The 23,231-nt window shown below is 35.6% G+C and overlaps 1 protein-coding gene across 1 annotated transcript in view; it reads right to left on the bottom strand.

Moving 5' to 3' along the window:
• Nucleotides 1–23,231, bottom strand: part of SPRED1 (sprouty related EVH1 domain containing 1) — a 60,548-nt gene that overhangs the window by 4,670 nt on the left and 32,647 nt on the right. The window contains exons 2-5 of the mRNA XM_082316628.1: nt 20,116–20,290; nt 12,020–12,188; nt 10,662–10,711; nt 1,947–2,105 (exon numbers count right to left, since the gene is read on the bottom strand). Of these exons, the coding sequence (XP_082172754.1) occupies nt 1,947–2,105; nt 10,662–10,711; nt 12,020–12,188; nt 20,116–20,290 (553 nt within the window). The remainder of the gene's footprint in view (nt 1–1,946; nt 2,106–10,661; nt 10,712–12,019; nt 12,189–20,115; nt 20,291–23,231) is intronic.

Genomic DNA, 23,231 nt, shown 5'->3' with positions numbered 1-23,231 from the left:
TGTCTCTCCTCAAACAGATATACCTGACTTTGCTCAGCTTGCAACTTCACAATATGAGGACATGGGCAGCTGAATATATCATTGCAAAAGTTAAGTTAAACACATGTCAGCGTATCAGAAGCTGAAGAGCTAAGGGACTTGGGTATTTTTTAGTAACAGACAAAGTATTACAGGTAAAGATCTGACCTGTCATTAATCACGTCTTTTGAGAAGGTACTTCTTGAGCTATTCAACTTACAAGCACAGTGAGAGTGTTCAAACTTACTTATACAAAATTGAAGCAAAATAGGTATTTACCTCAAGATCTGCTGTGGCACATGGTCACATGCATGGAGTTCAGCAGAGACAGCGCAGTGTGTGTACACACTGAATGTGAGATTTTGTTGATTTGCCTATGTTCTAAATGCGTGCACCACAGGACCATGCAAAAAGCATGAAGTGTCAGATGCAGGTGGTGCTACAATATGAGAAAAATATTTTAAAGAATATCTACTTAAATTTCCATGGAATCTCCCATAACTTCAGTCTACAAGAAGTGAATTTAGCATTGTCATTTCAAAGAAGTTCCTATTTAATTTCTATCAGACAGGCACTACCCAATATACCACAGCTGAGATTATAATTTTCTCAGTAGCCAATTCTATATGTGCTCTTAAAGCATACGGATATTTTAGGCTACTGCACTTTTCTTTACAACTCAATGAAGACTAACAGCATATACATCACTGGTTACTGTAGCTGTTAAGTGTTAGCTGCAATAACCTAATCAACCATCTATTCTATTCTAAGAAATTTTTAAATTCTCTTTGAAAGGGAATGGGAAGAAGGAAAAATATGTACCTCTTGATGAACAGAACAAACAAAAATATAAGGTGATTTACACAAGGAGATAATTGGAGCAGATCAACTGTTAAAAATCAGAAGTTCATCATTTCAAGCTCTTTAGTTAGTTCTCCGGATAACACTGTTTTCTTCTTTTGCCCAATAAAGCATACAGAAAGCAGCTGATACAAGACTTTAATACAATCCTATCTTTCTTTGCAAGAATGACCGAGGGTATTAAAAAGCTTTATTTCAAGGAGCGAAAATCTTTTCTGATGAAGTGTTCGCAACTACTTGAACTTTCATTCTTCTTTGACTTGTGTTATTAAGCTTATTCTAAAAAGCTTCCCATGTGTTTACTCCTAGGCGTAGACCCTCAAATTAATTATTATCCAACTCACTATGAAGTCTACTTCTGCAGTCTACAAAAACTGTCAGTTCTTTGAGGCTTAGAAAAAAGCAAAATGTGTATTGTTAAAGGAAAAGCTGTAACATGTTCTTTCCAATATAATGTTGTATAAATATGACCTTTTAAAAAATGTCTGTACATCAGCCTTCCTCATGTTAGTGATTTTTTTTCTGTTTTAAGAATCTGTTTACCAATAGCTTAATACTTTTCATGCATAAGCAATATACTGTTTTCCTTTCTGTACCAAAATAGAATAAATAGGCAGTTAGAAAGCATAAACAATGTTTCACTAAAAATATTTAGCACAAGTGCCCCACTGTGTAATGCATCCAAGATATCAATTTTAAAGATACTACACGTAACTGAGATCGAGCTCATGGCCAATTAACATTTTCTGACCAAACTTAAATAGCATTTCAAGGCTGCCGATACAGAAGTCTGTAATACAGAAATCTGACTTCAAAGAAAGTGAAAGATTTATTCGCGTAGTCTGCTGCACTACAAGCACAGATAAATACCTTCACAAAGCTTTACCTCTGCCATAATAATGCTGTAATATTTCAGCTGCAAAGCTTATATTGATCATTTCAAGAAGCTGAGAGTATAATACTACACACAAGGACTTAGAATCAAGTGCTTTTTTGTCAGGAACCACATACTGTACTATTAATGCAGCAAGCAAAGTAAGAACTGCTTCTTTTGTTGGTAGTCTTACCTGGTTAGGTTGGCTAGGAAAACAGGCTCTCCTGGTGTTGAAATCCTCAAATGCTGAAGGCCTTAAATTTGCACTGTTGTAAGGTTCACTGGTTACTACAGTTTCGTGTTGGAAAAGGTGATCTTTCATTAATGAACCTGATGTATTTTCTTGAGTAGTCTAGAATACATAAGAACTCCCTTAAAATGATTTTGCATTTGTACAAAACCCACACCAAACCCAGCAAGTTCATACATAAATGCATTAATATTCTATATAATGTGTTAGAGGCATCTATAAACACAAGTATTTTTAAATACACATTTTTTAAGTACTTATAAGTAGGCAAGTATTTTCTTTACTATGAGTCAGCCTTGGAAAATAAGAGTTCCTTCTCTGCAGAGCGTACACAACTTGGGCATTAGAGATACATGCCTTTGTAACTCAGTTGCCAAATCAGACTGAGGAACTTCTTCAAGGAAGGAAAGATTAGCCCAGTCTCTGAGATTATGCTTTCTCTAACTACCCACGAGGCTGCCAGTATTTACAAATATACAATTGGAGGAAAAAATTTCTGAGACTAATAAGGCAAAAGCTAGTCAGACCTTTAATAAATTAAAAGCAAGATCAGCTGGAAAGGAACAGAAAGTCAGTTTTAACACATACTGGCTCAATTAAAATATCTAATTACAGCAAGTGTGTATTAAACAACTAATGACTGTCTTTTTGAAATTGAGGTTATATCAGGCAATTTGATACAAAAATGAGACCATGTGGCAACATATAATGAGATAGCTGCAGGACATGTGCCACTCAGAACAAGGAAGAGGAAGTATGTTTGGGTGGAATATTGGCCTGTGAGATGATCCAATTTCTGAAAAGAATAGAAAAACAAACAGTTTTCATTCTTTAAGCTTAACTGATTGGGATATACTTTGGATACAGTAAAGCATATTGATACAAATCTCACTGGGCTGCCAAAAATAATGTACTGTACAATGTTTTGTTTGTATTGAGAGATGCTGTAAAGTTAACTGGCTGTCATCATTTGATAGCATTGAGAAAATTCTGGCATCATCCAGCTTCCAGCAATGAGAATGTTTCAGCTTTATTATAAGGATTTGTATATATCAAGAAAACATTAAGGGGGAAACAATAAAAATACTGCAGAGAACTACTGAGCCAGAGGCAAACCTGAAGTTTTGGCAGGTTAAGTACTAACACTGAATCATTAATTTTCATTTTTCAAAATACTTAAGGAACTTATTCTGGGATTACATTAGCACCTCATGTGCATAAAAGCCGAATGTATCAAGTTCTAAAATATCTAGATAAAAGGGAAGTAGCTGTTCCGTAGCTGATCTTTAAGAAATTCATCACATCACTAAGAATTTATATATTGTTCAGAAGCACTCTGAGTGGAAAAACATTAAAATTGGTAATTAATTACTGATCAGCTTTAATTAATACTAGAGAGCATACACCCCATGAAAGACAATAGCTCAATCAGGTTAAAATTCCACTGAAAAATTTTGAAGACAGGCAAAACTCCATAAAGTAGTACTTTTTGCAGATCCTTGAGTATGACAACACCACTAAGCAATGGACCCTGTTGTTGTCAAAATAAAATTTTCTGGTCAAACACTGTTGAAAAAGGAGTACAAAAGAAACGTTGAAATGACTGGCGAGAGTTAGATTTCATGGATGTATAGTTATTTTAAGAGCAAAAAGCATCAAATGTTAGTGCAATATCAAACATCTTCCTAGCAGGAGGTACTCCTGCAGGTACATTGCCCAATGACATAAAAAGCTTCCAAAACACTGGTTCAAACCACAGGAGAGCTGCATTCAGAATGAGGAAGAAATGCCTACAACTATTTTTGGTTTGAGCAATGTTATAAATGCTTACAAGCAGAAGCTATTTAAGCTAGGAACACACTTAACAACTAGAAGCCATTTTACAGAAACCACAGTGATAAGCACTACCTAACCCCTTTACCCTCCCAGCTATTATCAATTTGAGTGGTCTAGGGAGAAGGATGAGAGCTGCAAAAACTACTACTCCTTCCTTCCCAGGGAAAAAAACACATACTACCCACAAGCCAGCCTTTGTCCCTGGCTGAGATTTGCAACAGCCTGCATTATTTCCTGTCCCTGCAGGTGATTCACACCTTTCTTCTTCAGAAATAAACTACCTACACTATAGAGCAAAAAGGACACAAGCACATGCTCGCACAGACACACTCTCCCCTTGGCAGTCAAGAAGGGCTCCATCTAATAAAGGATACAGGCACTGATCATCCATTACAGTGCTAACCAGCAGTGCCAGACACTGATGTATGAAATACAAACCTTAATCTTAAAGCAAGCCTTTGTGCCCTTATATGCAGCAATTATAAAGGAATGCTTTTATAAAATTCCAACACAGACACCACAATCCAAGCTAATTGACTTCACGGACAAATTTGGGGGTGGCAGGAGACAGAGAAAGGCATCTGACCTTTGTAAGGCAAGAACTCATGAGACAGCTGTTCAGAAAGCACAACGCTCAGCCTACCAACCGAGACACTACAGGTAAGCGGACACAGCCTAACTTCTGGTATTTATGAAAAATGAAAAGCGACCAGGTCAGTGCCGATCTTATTTAGCCTATAAATATTCACTATGCAGAACGACAGAAATGCCAGACGAATATCCTGAACTCTGTATTTTTAATTAAACTGATAGTTTACATATAGCCAAACCACGTTTATTAGTATCAAAGAGGCTTTCTTGGGACAACACTTCCTGCTCCAATGTGATGCTTTATGACAAGGTCATAAACACCTGAAAACCACCATTTATAATGGAAACACTGACAACCTGAAGGGAGAGGCCCTAGAAACAAAACCGCTATTGTATTGAAAATGCATTTAAGTAAAAAGAAACATGTAAAGTTTTCCACTAGAACGAAGCTTGGTATATTAAATATACAGAATATTACACACAAACACAGATGCACACATTCCCCTTTTCTACTGTCCAAAGCAATTACACCGCCCACATTCAATATCCTTTAACCACAGCCTGCAAAGTACAGTACTGGCATAGGTTATTCAGTATCATCTGTAAAGTAACCTACGCCAGTTTTTAATGCACAACGGAAATCTGGTTTGCTCCCAGCTGCTGGTATAATAATTACTGTCCTATGGTTGCTAAGAGATACTCTGAATTTTTTTCCAAGACTACTAAAACATTTCTGTGCGCGCAGGCAAAAGGATGCTGGGTAAAGCAATAAAATGACTCCAGCTGTAGCTCTCCAGCAGAATTCAAAGCCAGATGACAGCTGTAGAGAAAATGAAAACCAGACTGAGCTTCTCTTCTTCTTCAATTTTCTCTCCTTACTTCTCCCAGTTTGCCAGAGTTAAGTCTGGGAGAGAATTCAACATTGTTCTGCAAACATTGTTAAAAATGTTCTGCTCTAAGTAAGTTTAATGATTACACAGAAGGATGGATGAGAGACCACATTTCCGTTGCATCCCAGTTCTTGTATTTACTTCCCATGAGGCCTGAAAATCTGCTGTTTGATGCTAACCAACACAAGGAGCGTTTAAATGTTTTTTCCTTAATTTTTTAATTGTGAATGAATGATACAGGTTTCAAAAACATCTGAATAACTTCCTTCTGCTTTAGCTATTTCTAGGACTGACGGAGCAGCTATTTTCATGTTTGGCAAAGAAACTCTATTATAATCAGGTATGTATTTCTGACATGGACTGAAATATTACCTAGATTACTCTGAATGTTTTGTACATTTTAAAGTAAAAAATAAGGCATCTGACATGCCTCTTTCTTCCAAAGCTGCTCTACCTGATTATATAAAGCATACTAGAGGTTTTTAGGGATTCCAAGGAAGGAACTAATAAATTAAACCACAAAGCATAACTATGAGGAAATGAGAGATGGAGATATAAAGAAGCTGCTAGGGATACTGGTGAGAAAAAAAAAAATTCCCCTCTTTTTTGAATACTACTCCACAAAAAAGCTTAATAAACCCAAATAATTTTAGCACAATATATTATTAAATTTATTTTAAATGGATAATATAAATTAGTATTACTTTTAGTTCTAGGAACTACACCTAGCAATTTATTAAGTGCACTAAATATTGCTAATCCTTAGTGTTTATCATGTAGTATTTTCTTCTCCATGAAAACAATACAGTGTCAAGCATAAATTATTTTACATTTCCTTACAAGTCATAATGTCAAGTTATTTTTGTAAAATAAAACTTGTGCAATGCTTTTGTTGTAGACAAAATAAATCCAATGGTCACTAAATAGTGTATTTACAAAGAGGCACACGAACCATTTATGTCCTCCTTGCCTGCACCAAAACCACTTAAGATGCACGTAAGTTGCAGGCCTTTTCCCCTTCATATTGACAAAAAGCCCAATGTACCTATTTCTGAAAGAACATGCCAAACTTTTTTTTTCTGCTTGTAATTTATCGGTCTACAGTTTTCTTCTGCCAGTAGTAAGAAACTCAAAAGCATAAGTGCTCCATTTCTTGTTACTTCAAAACTGTTAAAATGTGTTGGTAGCCTATAAATAACACCAGTATGACTGAATCAACAAAACCTGAAAGAAATCAAGACTCATCTGCTCTATTTTTCAGTTCTCAAAAGCAAGACTTACGCATTTCAGTATCCAAAACCCAGATAAAAACACTTTTAAATGCATAAGCTCTCGATTTCATTTAGTTGGATTTACTTCTAAGAAAAAAAATTTCTGATTTTAAAATTTTTTTTCAGTTAAGCTAGATGAGTTTTAGAGCAAGAAGTTTATATTTGGTAGAGGAAAAGAATCTGAGCCAATCTTTGAACAAACAAGCAAACTGACTTAAACAAGCTGCTTGTCTAACTGCATTCAAAATGCCTGGTTTTATACCAAAAAATCCAAACTTCCTACCAAAACAAATTCCCAGTGTATATTTCCATGTAAGTATATATACATTTCCAGGATCCATTTACAAACATTACTGGAAGTCAGATAGCTCTGCATTAACTCATTTCAGTATTCCTATTTGAAATTAATCTAGTAAAACTAAGGCTTATTTAATGATATAAACAATTTGCATATAATATGTTCATTAAACAACTAATAGTAATTGTAATCATTTAAGCAACCTTTACAAGCAAGTATGAACACCCTTAAGATTTTAACATTATTTGTAAACAACAGAGCATCTAAAGAAGCTGTAATGAAGCTACGTCTTCTTAAAATGATTTGGTCTTCAGTAAGAAGAATGCTTTCTCTGTGAGATTTTATTTTAAAAATGTAAAAAAAAAAAAAAAAAAAAAAAAAAAGAAAAAAGAAAAGAAAAGATCTAGTGACCCAAGGTACAATATAGTGAACAAAATGCTAGCCTAGAAAAGCACAAGATGAGTTCTGTTTTGGGGTTTGCATTTAAGAGTTGCACATGCAAGCTTTGGACAACCCCTATTTCTGCTTGCTACATCTATATAATGTAGTAATACTTATTACAAGTGGGCATTGAGGTTTAACAGCAGTGCCACTGACTAGATCAGAAGGCTGTGTGTTTTGATCTCATTTGGATCATTTTATTTGTTCTGTGTAGCACTGAATATAACCAGCCAGTAAAATAACTTATGAAGCATGTTTTGCTTTCTCCATCACTAATCATCTTCATTTTTTAAAAAAACCCAAACTGTTAATGAAATTTATGTACAAACTACGTACTATATTCACACTTCACATATGCACTAAATATAGGATTCTTGCTGCGTAAGATGACTAGAACAGCATAGACAAAACACCTTGACAGCAGATGATGTAACTGACAAAGACCTATTAAAATTAATATTTTCAAATGTACCTTGATGACATCCTGGTATGACATTACCTACCACACTAACTAACAAAGAAAGAAAAGAAACCGAAGAATACCAATACACATGATAACTACTACAGGGTACAGACGAAAATATAAGTGCATTAACAAACATGTTATGAAAAGTAAGTGTGAAATAACCTTTTTCTCTTTTTGATATTCTGCTATTTTAGAAACAACTTATGACTACTTAATTTTTTTAATTAAATGGAAGAGCTCCACTGCTTGATCTTTTGTACTTTATTCCTTAGAGGTTAGAAATTACAATTCTGGAAGACTGTTCTGATGAAACAACAAACATCCCATTGACCTCATATCCAAGTGTCAACCTGCTCTTCAACATTCTATCCATGCTCTAAAATGCCCTTGCATAGATATACTCCAAAACTTACTGAAAAATACTATTAGAGACTTGGGAAAACAGCTTATAGAATAAACGGGGGGGGGGGAATCATTAGGCATTTTAAACTATAGTGGGGTGGGAAGAAGCGGGGACAAGTCAACATGACTCTTCAAATACATAATACATTATCTTTAAACAAAATGGTCTTAGCAGTCTTTCAAGTTAAAAAAAGACCTGGGGTATCAAGTTCCACTTACAATGGTATCAATCTTGGAAGGGCAAGGAATTAATCATTTCAAGGAGACCGAACACTATTTGGTATTTCCAAGATATTCCTGATGACTAGACCTGGTGTCTGTAACTAAAAGACTGTAGCCTTTCTACACAGACATCCATAACCCTGCAATTACAGCTTTGTTATTGATACATAAACCTGATTTAGACGAAGCATAGCTAAACCAGGGTGGCTTCAGCCTTCCCTGCATTTCTTTTTTTTTTCCCCCTTCTGGTATGGTAATCAATAGGCAATTCTATTATCATTTATTTTATTTTGGTATGCAGAGATATGTTAAGAGAGATTGGCTAGCTTTTTTGCCTCTAGAAAACAGGTAATTCTTGCCATCTATCCACAGCACAAATCCACAATTAAGCAATGTGTGTTGTGGTGAAGTCATGAAATATGTTTTCCTGTGTGGAATGTAACAGATGATTCTACCTGCAGTTTGCACCAATCAGGATCGTTTGTACCTGTAAGTTATATTCAGAGAGAGTATTTTTAAAAAATATATGTGGGGTTTTTTTATATACATAAAGTATATCTACATTACCTATTTATATATCTAAATATATCTATATTTACATCTATATAGAATAGATGATGTAAATACACTTTTCTCCACTTTCCCCAATAAATAACTTTGTAAATATAAAGAATCAGATATTTGCTTCAATTTTGGCATCCTTATATAGAAATGTAACAACTAAGCAGCGTAATCAAGAGGTAATTAGTTTCCTCTAATCTCATTAGGCCTGTAGAAATTGCTCAATTATTAATCCTTGCAACAAAGCGTGTTTAAACAAGTCTTTTAAAAGCTGATTAAGGATTGCATTAACTTTGGCACACATTTACTCCACCCTGTCAAAATCTCATGCTTAATTTAAATCCAAAATATCTAAAGTAAAATTGCTATAAATATTAAAGTGCCTTAAAATAAAGCACTGCAAATAAGGAACAACAGGTGGTTGCACAGCCAACACTTACAAAAAGAGATACATTTCTTCTACCATAAAATGGAAAGAAATCAGGAGACTCTTCTGCATTGCCACTGCATTGCAGTTTCCTTTCTAAATACTTGACTCTCAGTCTCCTACCATAATTTGATTCTTACCTATGTCTTCAAAGTAGGCTGCTAATTTTCTTGATTTTGTGTTGCAGAGGTTCTACACTACATCTATCTACACTGGTAAAGAATTTAATATTCCATAAATGACAAAACTCTTTCCCTCAAGAAACCACTTAGGAGTACTATCAGTTTTCTGAATAGTCACTAAGTCCCCGAAGTCAACTTGTTTCTATATCAGCGTCATATTATTTTAAATATCTGCACTCTGAAAACTGAATGTATGTGTGAATAAAGCCAAGACTTTCCCTGAAACTGTAAACAGGAAAGAAGAGAAGACAAGCACACATAGACACAAGTAGTTTTTTTTAAAGTTTTGGGTTTTTTTTTTTTTTTTCCAGTTATATTACAGCTATTTACCGTATATATGCATCCATAATATTTGTTTATATTGGCTTTTTAATTACATGGATTCTTGGATATTACCAGGCAGTGCTACACATCAGCGTTGCACTACTTGATAAGGTATTTGTGTAAAGCATTGTAACTCTGAAGCATAGTAGGAGATAAGTTTTTACCTGTTATGCCATTATGGCCTATAGAAATGGAATAGTGCAAATAAGGAAAAATAAAAATTTGAATCTCAACAAGGGACTGCTTTATCTTCAGTGTGTTTTTTAAAAATTATCTGAACTTCCGCCCTTGTTTCGACTAGATTCTTTTAACTGTTATCTCAGCATCTTTTCAACTCTAACCATACAATGTTAGAAGTGTCTATCACTGCAGAGTGAAAATCTAGGAAAACAAATAGGATATGCATGTAAAAGAAGAAGATTCCCGACGCCTCTATTTTTTTTATTTCCCTGAAAAATATTTCATGTTCCTGTAAGTTCAAAGAGGACACATAACCTAGAACAGACACAGTAAACTTAAAAATTAAACTCAGGATGGTTAATCATCCTATTGATTAAATATTGACTACTTAGTTTAGGACAGACAATATTGTAAGTCTTCCAGATAACTGTTCTGGAACTTATTTTATTAAACTGCATTTTGCTATTGCTCTTACTTTGCTTATTCTCACTAATGAAAACAAAAATTGTTGAATGAATTTCTTCAAAAAAATAACTGCACAATTAATTTAAAAATTTAAATACTCACTTGAAAGCAGTCTTCTGCCACTTCAACATCATTTTGGGAGGGTGGATAACCTACAGAAAAGGTAAAAAAACAAAATAGACAAGGTTATTTTCTTTTTATTTACAGTTTACTGCTTCCAGTAGTCCATGCCATCCTTCGGTATCCAGCTATGATGATATAAATATGCTTGTTTACTTTTTAACAAGTATATCACTGTACTTCAAGTTGATTTTAATAAGTACCATTCATTTTTACATTCTGTAGTTTATGTACTGAATATTCCTAGCCACACTCCTATCTCTTGTTCACACCTTTCTTGTAAAAGCATTTTCAAAGTGTCATCAGAAGTCAGAAGCAAGGGAGTATATTCTTGTTAATTTTCAAAACACTACATTAAAGGCAGATACATTTGGTTGGCATGAATGCACACTGTGCTATATTTTGCTATAAATCAGCAGAAATTGGAACTGTGAGACCCTAGGAGAGAAAAAGACTCATATGTTCTCTAATTATTTCTCTTGCAGGGATACGGATGATACCAGCACAATTCGAAAGAAGTCATTGTAGTATGTCAAAAAGCACTTCCCTTCAGAAACACGTTTCTCCCTTTGCTAATATGATAACACACATTAAATTCCTAAATTTACAGCACAACACAGCACAGAATATTTTGTTTAAATTTCTCCCATTGAGTTACTTTTACAAGCCTGAAAGAGATGTTCTTTCCATTCAATAGACACCTGTTATCTTCCCTCCTTCCGTCTCCCCATCCAGCAATACATTTATCATATTTTCAGCTCAGAATTGAGACTTGACGATCTTCGGTTTGCTCACTAGTTTCCATGAGGTCAGTGAAGCTCTGGAACCAGTTAGCCATATCAGAGTAAATTCTTCTACCGTCCCATATAAACCTGTCCTCAGAACTACTCTGTCAGCTGTTAGTAAACAACTAAAACTATTAACTCGAAGTACATGCAGATAAAAAGAGAACTCAATGGGTCTCAAATCATTCGACTTCATAGCTTATCCTCTAAGAACACAGAAGCTGTAAGAAGCTTCTGAGAAGAAGGTCCAAGTAAGACACTATAACGCTCAAGCTTCCTCCATTTCTTCACCTCTAAAAAAAAGAGGCAATGCTTTATTATGTAGGGATGTTTCGCGGAATTACTTTATTAGCATTTGTGAAACAATTTAAGACACTTGGATGAATGGCACTTTAGAAATGCCAGAAGTACTATTTTAAAACTGTTAAAATCTCAATGTGCTATAGATCAATCCACATCCTTAAATATTGTCAGCATTAATGTTATGCAAAGTGCTTTGACTTATCTCATTTACTAAACACTCAATACCGCTCCCTCTTCACCTGAAATATGTACCTTGAGAAATATCCTCTACTGCTCTCCGAATACCTCTGTCAAATGCTCTTGCATCAGCAGGACTCTGAAATGTGAGGCCAAACTTTTTGTCATCAATCTTCCAGTGGTAAAAAGTAGGAGTAACTTTGTTGTAAACGAGGTCCTTCTTTAATGTGCATTCCAAGACCACCTTCCAGAAAGAAGACAGGAGGAAAAGATATCACTGACTAATATAACAAATTTGAGAACAAAATGTAGTCTTCGTGAATTACCTGAAAACATACATCATAAGAGCAGATAAAAGTCTCTGTTTAAATTTCTTCCTGTTAGGAGGATGTAATTTTAACTTCGTTTCCATTATGGTCAAATTATTCACTAACAGTTGCTGATAGGTGACATGGGTTAAGGACACTATTTGTATACCAAGTGAATCTTCCCAGCCTCAAAAGTATCTCTCATACCTGCAGCAAGCACTTCTGTCAGCACAGACTTGCTAGATGTTCAGCAAATGAAACAGGCCACACTCTGAAAAAACATTACTGTGGCGATACTAAGTATTACTGTATCAATGGGAATTTTATTTGTATACTTATTCTATAAAATTTTTGAACACTGGACTAACTTTATGCTGCTTTCAGGCTGTAACATTTTTCTCCCAGAAAGGCTACTAGACAAGAGAAAATAATACAGGAGAATTAAGAACTGAAATTAATAAAAAGTAAAATCTTTTTGAAGGTATTACTGCCTGTATCTAGACACAAATATATTTATGGCTCATGTTCAACTATAATGAAAACGGTAATTAGGAATAATTAACAGGATTATTTGGCTACAAAACTATTACAGGTGTACATGCAGATTCAGTTATGAAGCAAAGTCGCAGTCTTCACATCATTTCCCCACTTTAAATTGGCTGGGATTTAAAATATATTTGCATATTTAATTTACCTGCAAAAATTATTTTATGCAACACTGTTACCTTGAATGTTTCTTGATTAAAAAAATCCAAGGTGAACAAGAAAGTATGGAGGGACATGCACTGGTCTGCTTCTGTAGCACTAGGTTTAATAAAATGCACAGCAAGACAACCTGCATCTCTGTATTTCTACTAGATTCTGAACACCTACACTGAAAGGTGAATGAAGAATTTTAATATTCTATCATTTCAACACTAATGTATTTTCATTTTTAATTTTGTTACATATGCAGCTTTTTGAGAGAAAAACACAAAATTTCTTACAGCATATGGAAAAATGAAGCTAATTATAAATGTAACTGAGCAAAAAATCTCCAAATTCAACAAAAAAAAAATCTGCCTGTGCGTAGATTATTCTTACATATCCTTTGTGTTCTTCCTCTCCTTTCCCTGTCTAATTATTACATAGGCAAATAGGGTTTTTTCTTCTGCTCTTCATTATTTATTCCCCCTACCCTACACTCCACCACTAATCATCATCTCGCGAGTTTTACTGCCTTTTAGCTCTGTCTCTAGAAGGATGACATTCTTCCTGCACATATAAACTCTTTCGGCATTGAAATAATTTTTGTTACTCCACTCTGAATTCCCTAAATGGCCAACAATATGTAGGTACAACTGCCTACAAGAAAGAATATGAAGGAATCTAACTATCTGCTGTAGATGTGCAGGAAAAGGGGCTGCAGGGAAAAAAAATACGGTATTCTGCAGTTCTAATGTGTATTGATCGTTCTTTTTTCCTTTTGATGATTTTAAACTTGCTTCCTCCTAAAAAGAGGAGTTAAAAATGAAGATGTCTAACATCAATGCATTTTCTAGGTCTGTGAGCACTTTTGGGGGATCTCTACTATATTAAACACCAACTGTTTTCACACCATATTTGTGTGGAGTTGCACCCAAAATATCAACAAAAAGTACTGCAAGACTGATTTTATAGCATCTCAGTAAACACCTGTTCCCAAAGGAGTTAATCCAGATTACTTTATACTGAAAATTCATACCTGGATGACAAATATTTTTAAAAGATAGTACCACTGGAGATTAACAACTGGATTAAAACTTTACTGAGTAAAAGCTATCATTTTCAAAGAAACCCAAACCAAACAACCCCCAAACCAAGCCCCCCAACCCAAAGAGAAACTGCTACCACCTACCCCCACCTCCAACCCTCACAACATATTATAAGACAAGCACTCATTAACCAAACAAGCAAACATTCTATCCAACACCTGAATTGTTTTCAGCTTGATTTAAGGAAACAACAAATTTGACAGGACAACACTGATTTTTCAGATCTAAAGCTGTATGAAAACAGACCAGTTAACACAGTAAATACAAATGGTAAAAGGGGAAAATTACTTGGATGAAAACTGTATGTGTTATCAGACATACGAATCCATATAGGCGAGACTTTTTGCCTGCCCCACCTGAGAGAAAACTCAAAAACCGTAGGTCAGAATTAGCAGTGGGACACAAATCTATAAATGCCCAGTCTTCAATAGTTTTTGTTGCATCCAGAAATACTAAAAAAACAAACAAAAAACATACCAACCACCCCCTAAAGCATTTTTTTTCCTCCCCAAAACGCTTCTATGCTTTGCAGCAACAACGTATTTTTTTCCTTGTTAAACACAATGCTGTCAAAGGCATCTTTATGCTGAAGCATGCAAACTATCATTGGGGATGAGGAAGAAGTATCCCAACACACATAGCTCCAAAGCCTGGAAATGGAAACCAAGCTTTTAGCAATACAGATTTTTTTTCGAGTCTTCAAACATACTATTTTTTACTGCGTTTTGCTATGGTTTAGGAACTCTCCACATCACATGTGAAGATGATATCAGACTCTCCCACATGGTTACCAAAAATCTGTCTTCCCAAACCTTTTTAGGTAGACCTTCCCTAAGATCTCCAGTGATAAGCACAACAAAAACCTGCAAAATTGTAAATTAAGTGGCTATAGTTTAACAAAATTGCATTTTTTAATAAACACGGGTTACTGTTCTGAAGGTTTTCTTCATTTGGAGACAATATAAGACTTCCATGCCAATATGAAGCAGCAACCTTAGCACGTAATGGCAAATGTTGCAGAGTTATCAGACTCAAGACAGAAGAGCTCCAGATCCACAAGATCAAGATCTAAATTCTCAGAGCATAAATAGGGCTGTATATCTACTTACTACTATTTAATGAAAAAATCCTTTTAATATCCAGATGTCATTAAGTGCAACACTAATGAGTTCATAACTACTGATAAAAATGCTTGCTACGTGTTTCTTTTCCCACCCCTACAAGCTCCATTCTTTAAAGATATTAGAAACTATTTGGCTTGTGTAGACAAGATGAATGTCTAAAGTCAGAAATTTTAAACTTCAACTCTTCAAACCCAAATATTTTTAAACAAAAATGAGTATTTAAGATATTAGCATCATTAGCTAGGGCTTGTTTCAGAAACAAATATGACAAAACCTTATTGCATTTGATATCAATTTCTATTTTGATAACAGACCCCATAATTGAACATTTCTAGATACTGGGTACTATTTTACCGGTTTCTAGCTGTACTTTCAACAGCTTACAACATTCCATGTAGATAGGTAGTTTCACAATTTCTGATTCCCAGCCCAAAACTACAAACACATAAGGATAGTTTTTGATGAAACTTTTGAATGCCTTTTCTGCTAAATAGAATCAAAGGCTTTTCTCTAGTCTTGAGACCAAGCAGCATGACCTGAGTGTATTCATGCTACAGAGCATGTGGCCCCAGTGCCACTGTGACCCTGTGACATGATTATTTTCTGTGCATGCCTTTTTTTTTTTCTTTTCCATTCAAAAGGTTAAGACCATGTAAGGACTGTACTACAGCCCATCAGAATCAATCTTTTCTCAAGCTTTAAAGCCAGTTTAAAAAGTCAATGATAAATTAAGTTTTTGAACAGCAGATTTTTAGAAGAGAACAGTATTTATATTCAGTTTCAGCTTTGTATCTCTCCCTTTACACAATTACCTGTTCTTCAAAAGAAAGATTTGAAACTTTGATTTGTCAATCCTGACTCATGATCCAAAAGATACTAGTCACTTTTTTTTTTCCCCTTCAGTAAAAACTTGCATGGCAAAGGACTGGAGAAGAAAATAAAACAGAACAGAGAAGTCTATCAGACTTTTCATTCAAGAATGTAAAATTCACCAAAGCCTAAAAACCTGTAAGCTTGAGCCTAATGTATGTTTAGCACTAGTGCTATTAAGATAGAAGAGAGCTACTGTAAACACAGTGAAAAGAGAGCAGCAGACCTGACCAGGTTAGGAGGAAGTGCAATTGTTCCAAGCAGGCTGGCTGGAGCCAGATCTAGGAAGGTGAGTATAATAAAGGAGGAAACGTGTAATTATGTCAAAGTCTTCACAGAATACCCTTACATTCCAACGCAGATCTAAACAACCTGAGCAAACTAGCGGGGAGCATTCCCTCTCCTAAATTAATTCAACAGTGCCACCACTTTTATTTTCTTCTCAGATAACTAGGATGCTTTTTGTGAACCCCATGAGGTATTTTAAATAGCTCGGTACCGTACAAAAATTTTGGAATTTCTACATATAGCCTGAAGCTGGTTCGTAAAAGGGCTCATAGCAACCTGACTCTAAGGTATACAAAGAAACGATGAGAAACCCCCAACAAGGAACTTCAATATTTTGATGTTCAGTTCCATAGTATTTAATTTATACAACCGACTTACAGACTGAGATCTATAGTCCTAATTAAATGCCCGCATATCCTATTAAATATATGAAGAGATCTGGCACATTGGAACGGAATTGCAATGGAGTGTCAGAAGCAGTACCTGGAGAAGCAGCAACTAAAGCTAGTTTACAAGAAACAGTAAGAGCAGAGATAAAAGATCTCTCATTCTTTTTGAGCATGACCATTTAAGAGGGATCTGGAAGATACCTCCATCAAGTACCTCACCTATGGATTTCAAGTTGCTTTGGAATAAATTCCACCTTTCTACCGATACATAGGTTGAACAGTAACACTGGCATTATGATTCCCATATATCTTAGGTAAAAGCCATAGAACTGAATTCCATTTGCTCTCTAACCTGAGGTATTTCAAAATCCATGCTTCCCTGTGTCCCAGAAAAGTTCCAAGTTCCATGCTATAGGTTTTCCAGGATAAGGGAATTTCTGCACCTTTTCTGGAAGCTAAGCCAGTTCACAAAAGACAGACTTACTGGCCAGAGGAAATCAAAATATAATCTAGTTATAAAGGTATGTTAACAGTGTGTAATGTGACTTGGGGGGGAGAAGACTCCATTTTTAAGGATTATTTCCTTTATTTCCTTTTTTAATCCACAGAAGTATTTTCAGAAATGGCTGTGTGTACCTTGCAAAAAAGTGAGTGAACTGGAAATCATGGTCTAGCTGACCAAGCTGTAATGACTTCTAGATACTACAATAGATTAAACTGTCCTGAAGAAACATGTGCTCAAAGTCTGAATAATGTAAATGTTCAAAATGGTTTAGGAAGCTTTTTTAAAAATGATACTGCTACTTTCTCTTTGCAAACACAATGGCACAGCAACCAATTAAACAGTGTATGACTAACTTCAAAGATTATTCAGGTGTACAGATTTACACACCGAGGCTATTCTAAAATGAGATTAGAGTGATGGAGCACAGAAACACCATATTCAGTATAACTCTTACTCAAAATCAGAAGACGATCAAAATATTTGGTCCCTACTCAATAGCAAACATGATGAACCCATAAGAACTTCTACTTTTACTTTATTTTTAAAGAAAAAATAAAAAATAGCATTTTATGGCACTGAAGTAATCTTTAACAGTCCTTTTCAGGGTTGCCTCTTTGAGAACACAGCCTTCTCCACTCTTTCAGTTGGAACAGACAATTAAATTTCAATTTCTTGGTGTTATTTTTCTTGGTCTTTTCTTTGCATTATGAAATATAGTAGTCACCTGTCCATTCTATTTGGACTAAAAAACCAATTGTTTGGCTTCATTAAAGAAAAGGTTAAAAATTGTGCTTGAAGAGTGAATCCACAGGAATATCCTAAAAACAAATGTAATACCATTAACTATATTGAAAGCATAAGGATCAGAACAGTTTTCGAATCAGTGACCGGATCCTTGTCCAACAGAATTTCTCTTCCAGTCTCTGCTGCAGTCCTTTGGAAAAAGTGTCATGACCTAACAATGTCCTCACATAGCTTGGTGTAGGACCTTGTTTCTTTTATGCCAACAAGGGTCTTGTTGCATACTGCGCAACTTTGTTGTTAATTCATTACACGTTAGCTGTTGCTTATAAGTGAGTTATTTGAAGTCTGAGGAAATATGTGCATGTGTAGCTTCCTTTTACTCCGTCACCAAAGCATCACTGGCTCTGCGGTATTCTTCCCCATAGCCTAAATCTGTATTTGTTGGCTCCCTGAGCTTTATTCAATATACACTGGATAGATATTCCTCCCAGCTGCATTTCTTCCATCTTTTATCCTGTGTTTTTGAGGGGCTGACTTCCAACAGCAACTTCCTAAAACTGCAGTAAGATCAAAGTCTGCCCTGACAGACGAGTAGGTCACATTTAGGGGCAGTAGAGGGGAGGACAGACGGACACAGGATGGGACACACACAAAAAAACAAATAAACCCCCAAAACAAAAAACCTGTTCAGGATAATAAAGGTTTGGAAAACATATTTGTACTAACACAAGCTTGATTTCAGACAAGAAGAGGAGCACAGACATTTAAAGCCTTCTACCAGAAGTGGAAACGAAACAAGGCTTGCCCAGAGGAAGCATGAGAGAGAGTGCAAACAGATCAGGACACTGATGGCTACGACATATTCATATGCACGCAGTAGAAACATTAAACCAGCCTCCAGTTCTAAGCATTTTATTACCCTCAGATTCTGAAGGCAAGCTGTGAATGTCAAAAATATTAAGAATTAAGAGAAAATTGTCAAGTATCTCTAAATGCAATTAAGCTCCTCAAAAACAGCCTCAATAAGGCTAAAAAAAGTTCTAAAGGGAACTACTGCAAAGTGAGGAAGGAACTGCAGGTGCACATAGCTGTGCGGGAACATAGGGTACTCTGCTAATAGCACTACGCCTCGCTGAAACAACTGAGTCAGCAGAATTTCTATTTATATGCTCTCTTCCTACAACAGTCACAGTCAAGGCAGAAAACTCAGCAGTCCTGCCTCAAGGGAGAAACTGGTATGTTTGAGAAAGAATCAGCGGTACAGTATAAGAAGCAATTCTACCTTTTAAGCTTACACAGGAGTCAAATTATTGGCAGAAAAGAGTAAGTTCTTGATAAAAGTCATTAAGATGGAGGTTTTGTGCTTTCCCCACTTCTCTGTTTCCACAGTCAGACACCCTCCCCTTCAGAATCCCATTTGGCACACAAGTAACCAAGCAAGCCTTAGTAAGCCAATTTTCTCTTTCATAGGTCTGCATGTAGAAATGGCTGAGATCCTACAGTAGTTTTGCTTTTGTGAGGCTCACTTTCATGATGCTATTTAAGACAAGTTTATTACTGGTATCTTATTTAATGTAGCTGATAAATGAATACTGTCTATGTGTTCATCAAACCAGATCAATTCTTGGACCTGTCAGGTTCATATTTTCTTCCAACACAAAAGTTGTTTTCATGTAAAATGACCACTTTTTGTCATAGTCAAATTCCACAACTAACGGAATCATTACTGAGGAATTCCTTCAGATTTTGTGTTCTTAACAAGTTCTCATTTTCTAACACTCTAATCTATTAAACACCGTATCATTGGTGTATAAACAGGATAACAGGAAGATTTAACTTTAACCTTCCATTGGAAAAAAAAAAAACAAAACCTGAATAGCACAATGTTTCCCCAAACGGATGGAAATCTGCAATGAAAAAAATATGTTTGAAAGTTTCTAAAAGATCAACATGCTTAAATCTAGAAATGCTTGGTATTATACCTGGAACAAATAATTGGCTCCTTAGGTATATAATCACCGATTATGGATAAAAGCTCAGCAACTGCATTAGACTGAAACTATAAATTTGCTTTCTAGTCTACAAGCAAACATCTATTCTTAGGTCCTATGTAGTTTTAATAGGAACATTAAATGGATGTAAATTGTTACCGTTTTATCCCTGAGTCGTTCTCCATGGATAAGAAAATCAGCACAGCTATTCTCTTCCTGGGGAATGACTTTGAAGACTGTGACACAGCTTAGTCCACCCCCTCCAAGTGGTAACCATCCACCACTTGAGTCATCCCGGGTCATCACCACAGCTCGCACTCGTGCATAACTATTACTGGAAGAGATGCAAAAGAAGAAATTAGTTTTCCATAAATGCAAACCAGCTAAATCTAGTTAAAAAGAGAAACAAAACAAAAAACAAAACAAAACAACAAACCCACAACCAAGATCAGAATAATTAATATTGTGGAGGTTCAGTCCTTCCATCACAGTCACCTAGAAGAAACCAGCCTAAGACGACCCTCTAAAAAAATGTTCCTCTGTACTTTTATGCCTTCATTAGGACTTCTTGGAGCTTAAATGCGATTCCTTGTAAAGAAACTTAAACAGATAATACAGTTCCTCAGAGTCAAAACTGATATTCTTCCAAAAACTTTACAGTCAGTGATCTAGCTAGAGATGGCCAGGGGTGGGAAGAGAGTAAGAATCAACTCCCGTTTTATTTTAGACTAATCGTGAAGCCAGTCAGCCACCATGAAATTGCACAGAAAAGAGAACAAGAAAGCCGAAAGAGGTCAGGCCTTGTGCCACTGAAATCTAAACAAGAACAGGCTTCTAGCCAGAAACCCCGCTTCCCTTCATCCCTCCCTCCCTCCTCCCCACGCACATAACCCGTCCTTTGCAAGGGTAGGTCAGGACACACGCTGTGGGGTTCGACAACAGAACCAGTTACGGCTACTTAAAACCTAGTATTTGCAGTGTCTACTAGCTGGTTCTCTCCTGTATTTGCAGTGTGTGGAAAATTACTTGCATTTTATAATTTAACAGCTTTTCCCATCATTTAGCATTTTTATAAAATAAACAAACGGTTATGACTTCATTACTTAAAAGCCAAATTCCTTTTTCAGAGTCTCAGAAAATGAGTTTTTGGTGACCTTCTCTTTCTCAGCTTTAATTTATTTCTTTTAAATTAAATGACACATTTTAGTTTTGGTTATGAATTTGCTGCTACATCAGTTGGAAAACCCCATTGTTTACCAAGGATGTTATAAGATCCTACATTTGAAGTAGTATTTACTGCATGAATGTAATAGTCCATGAATGAACATTCCAACACTTTAAAAGAAATAAGCTTCATGATATCTTTTGCAACGTATTTCTGATTGAGAGTTTAAGTACTTATGCCAGTTAGCATTAGTGATCTCAAATTTAAGGACCGAACAGGAAATATTAGAAGAGGACAAAGTTGTTCCTTCTGTACAAAATTATTTGTGATATAACCATTTACCAAACTGTTGTATTTTAAAATGATCACTGCTTCATTTTTTCCCCCCAAATGTCCCAAAATAACTGAAGGTAGGCTTTTTTGCGTAATTAATACATTACATTCTCACACACATACACACACATGATTCACGCATATGATTCACTTATATATATAAAAAAGAATTTTGCTGCAAGCATCTAAAGCTTAAATACATAACGGCTTGCAAAATGGGAAATAGAACAAGACTATCCAATTTTAGCTTATAGGCAAGTGAATTTGTTTATAGACTTTGTTTGCCCCCTCCAAGCAAAAAACCAGCCTCCTCCTCCCCCTAAACCTCATAGTTAAAATGACAGTTCAGTCAATGTTTCTCACCATTTCTGTACCAACATCTTTTAGTAACTCCTCCCACACAGCAGACAAATATAATCAAGAAAAATCCAATCCTTCATTGTATGCATCTATCAATTATAATATCTGCAAATAAAAATGGCTATATCTTGATGCTCGATAATATTACTGAAAGTTGAGTCATTCATTGGTCTCTATCACTGTATTTCACTCAGAGATAAGTTCAGATTGTAGCTGCACACTTCAGACACAGGTAGTCTTTTGTCTCAGTTCTCTCAGGTGAAGAGCCTCTTCTGACAGAAACTGAGGACACCGGGACTTTCCTCTGAAACAGTACGGAATAGGACGTACCAACTGGTTAAACTGACACACTCTCTTTGCTATTCTCCATTCAAGCGAACCACAAATTTAGCTTTAAAGTTATTCATTCTATAAATTTGGTTGTAAATTTGAATATCAGAGCTTTCTTTTATATACCAACAGACTGCAGCAAGAGTTCAGTTAAGCATCATCTAGGGATATAACAGAACTTCACATAGGCTACATGAGAAAACTTGAACTACAACAGATTAACTTTCTTTTAAATGAAAGTTTACACTCCACATCCATTTTCTTTTCAAGAATTGCTAAGGAGAAGCAAAGATGGAGGATGCATATCATACCTCAATGGCTTAGCTACTTCCATTTGCCAGAAGTTTTCTGTCAGTGTTGGTTTTTTCCGCCTTCTCTATTACTGAGATGCCTTGTCTGGTAACCTAACAATCTTGTGTTTTGCTTCCATATTTTCTAAACTGTTTTAAACAACATTTATCCTTTCAAATATTTTAGAAACTACTGTAAAATCCACTGCATTAGTGCAAGAGCCAAAACAAAATTCCCCAACAGGTAATATTTAATGAATAACCTCTTAAATTGAAACAAAACAGTTTTTCCAGACAACCACCCTGTAAATTAACTAGACAAATTCATTACTGTATTTGCAACAATGCCAAAGACTGTGAAGAGATTGCTTAGTCTTGTGGCTTTGTTGTTGGTTGGTTTTTAATATTATTTTTTATATTTTAAAGGAACTCACAATTGGTAACGATAGCTGGTTTTAGTAACAATACAAGCTGGTTTGCAATTAGCCACAAAGCAGCAGCAGGACTTAGGGTGATTTCCATTTCCAGAATCCTCGGCAAACAAAACAGCATCTGCCTGTCAACTACTGGTGCTACTGAAACCACTCAGATATCTTGTATCTCTAAGCGTTATAGTCCCATCTACTTTTGGGAATTTTAGAACAATTTGCTAAACTGCCAGCGTAGCTTAGCTGTGGGAAAAAGGGCAGACAAAGCTCCAGTGTTTTCCGGCACCACCTCTACAGCCTCACATTTTTACCTACTCTTGCATGTTTAGCAACTCTATCAGGAATAACTAAACAAAAGAAAACCAAACA

The sequence above is a fragment of the Platalea leucorodia genome, assembly GCF_965183815.1.
Source record: "Platalea leucorodia genome assembly, chromosome: 7".
Classification (NCBI taxonomy): domain Eukaryota; kingdom Metazoa; phylum Chordata; class Aves; order Pelecaniformes; family Threskiornithidae; genus Platalea; species Platalea leucorodia.
The sequence above is the reverse complement of the archived record's forward strand: the minus strand, read 5'-3'. Positions and strand labels throughout refer to the sequence as shown.